The 8805-nt window shown below is 38.4% G+C and overlaps 1 protein-coding gene across 1 annotated transcript; it reads right to left on the reverse strand.

Moving 5' to 3' along the window:
- Positions 1–443: 443 nt before the first annotated feature.
- On the reverse strand, positions 444–8266 carry LOC115806732 (cyclic nucleotide-gated cation channel beta-3-like). Its single transcript, XM_030767597.1, has 18 exons — positions 8099–8266; positions 7182–7236; positions 6714–6837; positions 5316–5476; positions 4628–4960; positions 4220–4428; positions 3877–3927; positions 3674–3760; positions 3405–3469; positions 3156–3278; positions 2756–2897; positions 1867–2026; positions 1609–1706; positions 1417–1500; positions 1141–1259; positions 901–1053; positions 605–758; positions 444–470 (listed from the first exon to the last, which is right to left on the reverse strand). Exons 1-18 carry the CDS (start codon positions 8264–8266, stop codon positions 444–446), a joined length of 2313 nt encoding a protein of 770 aa, XP_030623457.1.
- Positions 8267–8805: the final 539 nt, after the last annotated feature.

Consider the following 8805-nt stretch of genomic DNA (forward strand, 5'->3'; position numbering starts at 1 on the left):
AAAAGTTTTCTTTATTTCTGGTACAAAACTTTGAGGCGTATACAACTACATGGATAAAGGAACTGGTGCGAGATAAATAAATTTACTATCCCTTTTGCTCACAGGCACTGCACTCCCAACTCATCCAGTTTTAATGACACAGACCATAAACTGATTGGCAATTATTGTGATTGGCAAGTAAATGATTTTTCTCTACCCAGTTGGCATGAGTTCTGACGGAAATGTTACTGACTACATTTTGTGAAATACAGTGCATTAATTGAGGAGCTCAGATGCATGCAGAAAGGGAGGAATTTTCTACATGTACTTTGTATACAGTAGCCTATTATGTTCTTTTGAAAACAGAAAAAAATCCAGAACCAGCATCAGGGTAAGAGCAAGGTAATAAAATGTACCCCAACCCCAACTGATAAAAGGAATGATTGGTATTTCTGTTACAATAATTATTTCTCATCTGAAGCAGCAGCATTCTAGAAGAGAACAGAATAACACAGAACATAAAAATGAATCACAGTGAGATAAGGAATTTAATGAATGTATTTTCTTACCGTAATTATTGTAGTGCTCCCACAAAAACAAACAAAAAATCCACTTAGTTTCTTACCTTTAGTTTTTCCAAAAAGCCTTGTTTAGTGAAACCACCTCCAAAGGCACGCAGTATTTTGGGCGTAGGCGGTTTGGGTCCAAACAGTGCCAATCCTTTTTGTTTCTCCTCCTCAGCTTTGGCTGCAGCTGGGCCTTTGGCCTTCATCAGTTTTCTGATAATTAGAGATATTTTCCTTTCATCTAACAGCACTAGAAACATCAACAGTTTCTGTAATCATGTCCTCTGAAATATTCTACAATTATGCTAATCTAAACGAACTGATTTAAGAAACAAAATATCTCATCTTTATTCACCTTCCTTTCCTGGCCAAGACTTTCTGGGACTCTGGGTAGTGGACCAAAATGTCCTGGAGGTCTTTCTTATCCAAGACAAAGAGGTTAGCAAATCCATGAGCTGCCACATTAGCCGTTCTCCTGTTGCCTCCATTGGCTGAGGACTGCAGGAGGCTGACAGAGAGTTCCTTCATCACAGCTATGCAGTTCAGTGTGATTTTATACCTCTCCACATTGATTATAATGATAAAACAGTCTTACCTGATCTCCCCAAACACACAGCCTGCCTTTAACGTCACAAAAACAATCTTATTGTCAGGTCCACCAATAACCTGCACTTCCCCAGCTTTGATGATGTACATCTCCTTGCCAATATCTCCCTGTTGGATTGAGGAAAAATTCAAAATTTGATGTGGACATAGAAATGTACCATCTTGTATAATATATTTACTCATAATGTATTTTAAATAAAAAAATATGCTTGCATAAAATAGTATGACACTTTCTAAAAAAACTTATTCAAGTTCACAAACTTACTTTTTTGCACACAAAGTCTCCTGGCAAATACACAATGGATTTCAGCCTCAACAACATGTCAACGAGCATCTGGTTATCACATCCCTGTTGTAATAAAACATGAACAGTCACTGTGACAACATTTTAAATCCAGTTTTTACTCCCTCACTTAGATGCTGTAGAACAAAAATCTTGAAGGTGAGTGGGTCTTACTTTAAAGAGGTCAATCTTCTGGAAGGTAGCAAGGTTGATGTCCACCGCAATGGCTGTTCTCATGACCAGTGGCATCTGCTCCAGTAGCTCCGACTCATCTGAGGAGAGGTTAGCAAAACAGAATATTCACATAAGTGAGTATCTGAGTCCTTAATAAAACAGTGTAAAATTACACTGTCATACTACAAATATAATCATTTGACTGGTCAGTTTCTGGCTTACAAGCTGAGGATCAAGTCTGTGGAAGGACTTGCTTACCCAACATCCCCTGGGAGTCCCAGGTGTAGTTGTACCAAGTGCGCACCCTGGACTGCACCAGCTTAGGGATACGGTTTGTCACCATGTAGGCAACGCAGGAATCCATGGAGGCACGGAAATAGGTCTGACCTGCAGTGGCTGCCCCAATGACATCTCTCATCTGTGACACACCGTGCAGTTCTCAGTCATCAACTCACCTTCAAACTCTCAACAGGCAGTCATCTTAAGCAAATGCCATTCGCAGGATCAAATATTTAGTTGGATATGCTCTTTACAAGCTACAGGCTTTACAGTGCAGAATCAGTGGGACACTAGCGCTAAATCAAAAGTCTACCAGGTTTTGGATTAGTAGGTGGACTGAAGTCTTGACTACCTCAACGGCACATCTAAATCTACTGCTTATCTTTTACCTGTCCAATTAAACTTGAGAAGACAAACACACCAACAAAAAAGTTTGTCCCCTGAAACATGATCTCAAAGACTGTGTGGGGCTCTGGCAGACCACCAATATTGATCAGTGTACGCACAGCAAAGTAGTAACATCGTAGGTACCTGCAGGAAAGAGATGACATAAAGGCTTCATTCTAGCGTGACATAAGCAATGTTTTTGAAAACCTGTCAGTGTCTTAGATTAAGATAATTAATGATCATTCAGATCAAGATACATCACTGAAAAATCAAATCATTGCTCTGAATGAGCAGAGTGGCCTGCCTTAGTCCAATTTGTAAAAAAAAAAAAAATATTAAAAGAAAAAAGTTAAATGAATGCAAAAAAAAACAAAAAACAAAAAACAAAAACGAGATTGCAGGAAAAAAGCCAATAATCAATAAAAAGCTGACAAGCTGACACAGAACATTGAATAAAAGCCACAGGACATAAATGGTCTACCTGGCCCATGATGGTGGACAAAAATAGGGCCCCAAAAAAATAGTTAGTCATCTGAAAGACTTGACCAAATAAGGTCTCTGGAAATGGCAGCTCTGCAATCATCAGCAGGGATTTTTCTGCATAGAAGAAACATCTCAGGTAGCTATGAGATATAAAAAAATGATATGAACAAAAAAAAAAAAAACCCAAACCAAACCAAAACAAAACAAAACCATAAACCAATTGTACAATATTCTGCGGTGTACTATTTGTGGTTTATTCCTGAAGAAATGACATTCCTATTAATGACATTCATATTAAAAACATTCATTATTAATTCATATTAAGTATGTATTGCACATGTCCACAGCCTAAAGGGCAGGTTACAGGGCACTGGGGAGAACTCAGTGAGCATACGTACGCAGTACCGTTGCCACTGTACACCCATTTCGTTGTTCCAATTCCCTCATATTCAGAGGCCACATAGTAAATGCAGGAATTGATGTGTAGAATGAACAGAAGGTATCCAATGGTGCGTATAACTCTGAAACAAAACATGGAAGAATCATGGAAGTATAATTCCAATGTGTAAACTATGTTGTCATAACAGTAATATATCATGATTACATATTGTAGGACATAGAGGATGGGAAAATGTGTGCAAACAAACCTCCAAATGTAAGCCTTTGTCATGATTCCCTCCAGTCTATCACTGAACTCAAAAAATGCCTCATACTGGAGAGCAAAAAAAAACCCCAATGTAAATAAGAAAAGACAGCAAGTTAACATATTCTTTATACATTACTTTGTGTTTCATGTAGCTAATGCAATTTTGTGTTTGTAGCCAAGGTGTATATCTAAAGAGATACCTGAAAAAAAAGAACTCAGCATTTTCTCTCTGTTTTCTCTATATAATCTGTACTAATAGAAAACACTTACTCTCATGATGCGGTTCACTCTGAAGATGGATTTGAATCCAAAGGGGATGTAGAGCAAATCCAAAGGCAGGATAGATAGCAAAGCATTCTTAACAGGGAAGAAAGAATACACTGTTTCAGCTTAGAGATTTCTACATGGGCAGAAGTCAGAAGCCATGTGGAACAAGAACAAATGAGCAGGACAAAGGGGTTCCTGTCAGATACCTGAAATTTTTGGGTCTCTCTGTAGTTCTTCTTTATTACAGCCCTGTCATGCTGAGAGAAATAAACCGTGTTTTAATTCAACCTGTACAATTCCACATCATCACATTTTACAGGCTACAGATAATTGGTGCTGTCTGTGAGTTGTTTCGATTATGAAAACCCTTGTAAATGTTCTGGATAGAATCCATAACTTTTCCATAATTAATAACTTGACTTTTTTTAAATTAAATGACAATAGCCACATAGTTTTCTTTAGCCTTACATAGACTTTTGAGTACGTGTTACAGGTGAAGTGGACTTCAGATGTTAAGTTATGAACACAATCCTTTTCTTTTTTACTCACAACGATGTCTCCACCTTTGCAGAACTGTAGTCGCGGCTGAAATATGATCATATCAATCATGTAGATCACATCAGCAGAGTAGTCAAAAAGTATCCAGTAGGGAATGGTCTTTGGAGTGTGATAGCGGAAGGCCATTCGAACTGGTATGAACCAAAGGTTGTAGTTGAAGGCGATAGTGACCAAGCTAAGCCAAGAAATGTAACGCCGATCTAGAGGAAGATTTATGGGGGTTAGAGAGGTAAGAAAGGAAGAAATGGAATGACCGATGAATGAATGAGTCAGCCTTTATTAGGCAGCTAGACTTAAGACAATATTAAGTTTTCTGTATCATTTTGACCAGTGTTGCGTGTTGAGGAGGCATGCCTAATAAGTGATAGTAAATTGTACGTTTTAACATCTGTGTTTAACCTGTGAATGGATCTATGGAGCTTCCGATGACTTTATCCATCCTGTCTTCGATGGGTTTTAGCACTGTATCTATGCAGCTACAATTTATTTTTGGACAAATGGAATCATCTTTCTCTTTGGGCGGCTCCTCTTTTTTCTCGTCTTTCTTTTTGTCATCCTTCTTCTCTTCCTTTTTTTCTTCCTTCTTTTCCTCTGCTTTTTCTGCAGCCTTTTTAGCTTCCTCCTCTTTCTTCTTTCTCTCTTCTTCCTCTTTTTTCTTTTTTTCTTCCTCCTCTTTTCTCTTCTTTTCTTCCTCCTCTCTTTTTATGAAATCTCGTTTTCTCAGAACAGGTGCTAGATTAAGCATAAAGAGACAAATATGAGATGAATAAAGTTATTGTATAGATATTGTGTTGTGTGTATATGCGTGGGTGTGCGTGTGTGTGTGCATGCGTTTGTGTGCGCGCACACGAGTGTGTGTTTAATGTTTGCATACTGTATCATACGAACTACAACAATTAGTATGAACAACTGTGTACACTGTCTTGATTTTAACAAATACTGAATCTGTGTCACTTCTGCAGTCATTGTATTGCATTGAGACAACCATTATGAATTTTATCAAGAATTTTAATTGGTAAACAAGGAGCGGAATGTGCATAGCCAGTTGGTTCCTTTGTTGGCTTGTCTTTTCCAACAGTCTACTTACTAACGGGAGGACTCCGCTCTGGTGAAGATGCATAAGGATCTATGACCTTATCCTTATACAACTGAGTTCTCTCTCGCATCCGTTTGACAACATCACGAAGCAGCTGATCAGAGTACCTGTTTATCACAATTGGGGGTGGTGGTGGGGGCAGTTCCTCCTGCCTGAAAAATGTAAACAAACAAACAAACCAAACAATTAAACAATTGAAATCATAGTGTCAGACACAATTGTGACACACCTTGCACACAAGCGAAGTCTAACAAAAATTATCGGGGCGTATAAAACTGATCCTCTTAATCCATGGCACTATGACACTGAACTTGAAATTAAAGCCAGAATGGAGTGTGTATGTATGGGTATGTCTACCTCTGCTGGAGGACTCCTTATATTACAGCGTGCTAGAGATCCGTGTGAAGGTAAATTACCTCTTGACAGCACTATTGCCATTATCCATAATGAACTATGAATACAGTACAAGAACATTCTTAATAAGAAAGTCAATTGTCTGTGACAAGCACTTGACCTATCCATATACTATTGGAAAACATGTCATATTCTCTCTCCACTGCAATATCGTAGGACATTTCAGGTCAGACACTGAACTCTTAACCTTGTCCTAAAAAAATACAAGAAGAACACACACATGCTCAGTTACACGCACATTTAAATCCGCTGGACAAATCAACACTGGAGGACCGAGGGATAAACATTACATCAGACGCCAAACTAGAGACTATTTAGAAACCTGTTTTGATTTCTAATTTTTCCTTCATCTCATTGCTTCAGCTAAAGCAACGCCAAAGAGCCGCTTAAATCACAAGAGCTGCAAATCTTGTAATCTCCTCTCAGCTCCTCTCCATGGTAATCAGCCCTGACAGATGCACTCAGATCCTATAGCCAATGTTTGTGTTTGCTGAATCTGATACACCAGTACATCTCCTCCTATCTCAATATTAGTCTAATATATTTGGCTTGATTAACTTATTAATCAATTGCAGATCAGGATCTTGGATTGCTTGATATTAATCCACGGTTGATCCGATTTGAATAGTGTTACACTTGTTGGGTAAAACTAGAGTGTAAATATCTCATTGAATATAATCCAGTGCACGTCAGACAAAAGAGAAATCAGACAAACATGCCCAGAGGGACTCCAGAAGAGAACATGAAAACCATTTTCCATTGTGGTACTTTCCCCTTTCAGTCATATCTCTGCCAATGTGACAAAAGTGAAAATGACATAATTCACCCTGCATCTGTTTCTTATGCCCAAGTCTTCCGTGATGAAAAGTGTAAGCACTTTTTCGTTATATTTTTTCAGGCTCATACTGAGTGGAGGTACTCCTGGATATTTGCACACATTTTTAGAGTAGAACTGCACTGCCATGCTGCTCTTACCCCTCAGCTGCAGCTTGACCATTTGCTGGATCAGCAGGTTTATCCTCCGGTTTGGGAGCAGGAGCTGCTGCAGGAGCAGGAGCCGGGGTGGCAGCAGGGGCAGGAGCTGGGGAAGGAGCTGGTTCTGTTAAAGGAGTACAAAGGGATAAGACAGGGGTCTTAGAGGAGCTTTTCTAAGTACTGTTATACTGCTCTGTGTTCCTACTGAGGGAACAGACACACAGATGGAGCAGTGACCTGTACTGCTTATACCTCTATAACACTATACATTGACAGGTGAGCAGGATTTAGTGCAGAGACAGTATTCTATCAGTTCTCTACCAGAAATCCAGCGTGATAAAAAAAAAAAACGTTAAATATGTTCAAGCTGACAAAATATAATTTTTTACAAGTACAAAATCTTAATATGACACAAAGAAAATGCAATATTCCAATGAAATAAACTACATTAACCTAGGCAAAACTCACCAGGGGCTTTCTCCTCTTTATTAGGTTCATTTTCTTTTTCTGCTGGCTTCTCCTCCTAGTTACAGAGGTATAAATTTATAAATTCATTAGTGTTTTCCCTGGTAATGATAGTAATCAAGTTTAAAATGGTTACAGCTGTGCTTGAGATTTTAACAAAACAGTATTCATCACCAAAACATAATACACAAAACGAAAGCAAATGTGTTGAATAAATACAAAGCAATCACTGCAAACAGATAAACAGACTTCATTACATTTGAAGAATATGAAATTTACAACTGGTGCTTTGAAACACAAATAACATTTTTTTTTAATAAAATGGTCATTTTTTCATTTTTTGAAACTCATGTAACAAGTGTAAGAACTAGAGAATAAATACAAAACAGCTGCAAACTCAGTGGCAGATTTGTAGTTGCCAAGCTGTACTATCTCTGACATACAAACCATACACATGACAATGAATACTAAAACTGTGATGTGCATTCAGGTTAACCACATTCTGGTTTCAGATATTTTTAATATTAATATATATATTTTTTAATATAAAAACCTTAGAGACTATGCTAAAACAAATGGGCAAACTGAAAATGAACCAAGACCCATGCAAAAAAACAAACAAATATGTTGCCTTCCAACAGCAAAAAAGATAAAACTTAAAGCAAATGATTATCATTATCATCATTATCATTTTTAAATTACCATTTCACCCTACATATTATAGCTCCCTAGAGAGTACACTCCAGCAAAGTGCAATGAAATGTAAAAATGTAACCTGTTCTGAAAAGTTGAATCATACAAGTAAAAAAAAACAACAACAAAACAAAACATAACACAGAGTAAGCCCTAAGCTTTACCGGACTGGAAGGAATACAACAAATGTAGAAATAGGTTTACATAAATTTGTTGACATGTCTTACCTTGGCAGGTTCAGGGGCAGGAGCAGGAGCTGGAGCTGCGGCAGGTGCTGGAGTTGGGGCAGGGGCTGGAGATGAGGTAGAGGCCTGAGCAGGGGCTGAGGAAGAAGCTGGAGCAGGGGTTGGTCCCACAGGTGGACCCCCAAACAGCTTTTTCATCTTGCTGAACATGACTGGATGCCAGATTGTGTCTGATTGCTTCAGTAGGGACGTGCTCAGATCCCTGTTATGCTTATTCCTTCACGGTTCCCTAAAGTAACTGTCCTCATAACATCAGGGCCTGATGCAATTAGTGCTTTTAGACTGCTAATACTCACCAGCAACACCCCTCTAAGAGTGAGTTAAGTCCACAGCCACTTATCATAACAAGAAGCTTTGGCAATCTTAAGCATTGGGAGCCAGTCCAGGCTAAGGGGATGGTTTCGTGTCTGTTGACTATTTCAGTCCAGTTGAACACTTGTTTACTCTTTTAGTTGATGTAACTAAAGTAACTGAAAATATGTGTGATAGTCCTGCAATATCAAACATATGCTGTGAATTTAGTTCACCGTGAAATATTCCTTTTTAGTGTAAAGCTGTCATTGTTCAAGCAACCTAAGAAAACCGTTCCAGAATTTTTACATCACGTTGCCCTGCTACGTTTACACTGAACATATGCAAAGGCTCTTTACTCAATCAAATTAATAAGCTTCTTGTTTTAACTGAGAGGA

This window comes from Chanos chanos, chromosome 3 (genome assembly GCF_902362185.1).
Source record: "Chanos chanos chromosome 3, fChaCha1.1, whole genome shotgun sequence".
Lineage (NCBI taxonomy): Eukaryota > Metazoa > Chordata > Actinopteri > Gonorynchiformes > Chanidae > Chanos > Chanos chanos.

Coding starts and splice junctions, on each gene's coding strand:
- LOC115806732 (XM_030767597.1), bottom strand. CDS start 8,266: ATGTTCAGCAAGATGAAAAAGCTGTTTGGGGGTCCACCTGTGGGACCA. Junction 7,237..8,098: donor CTGCCCCTGAACCTGCCAAG/GTAAGACATGTC, acceptor CTCTGTAACTAG/GAGGAGAAGCCAGCAGAAAA. Junction 3,928..4,219: donor GCAAAGGTGGAGACATCGTT/GTGAGTAAAAAA, acceptor TATTTCTCTCAG/CATGACAGGGCTGTAATAAA.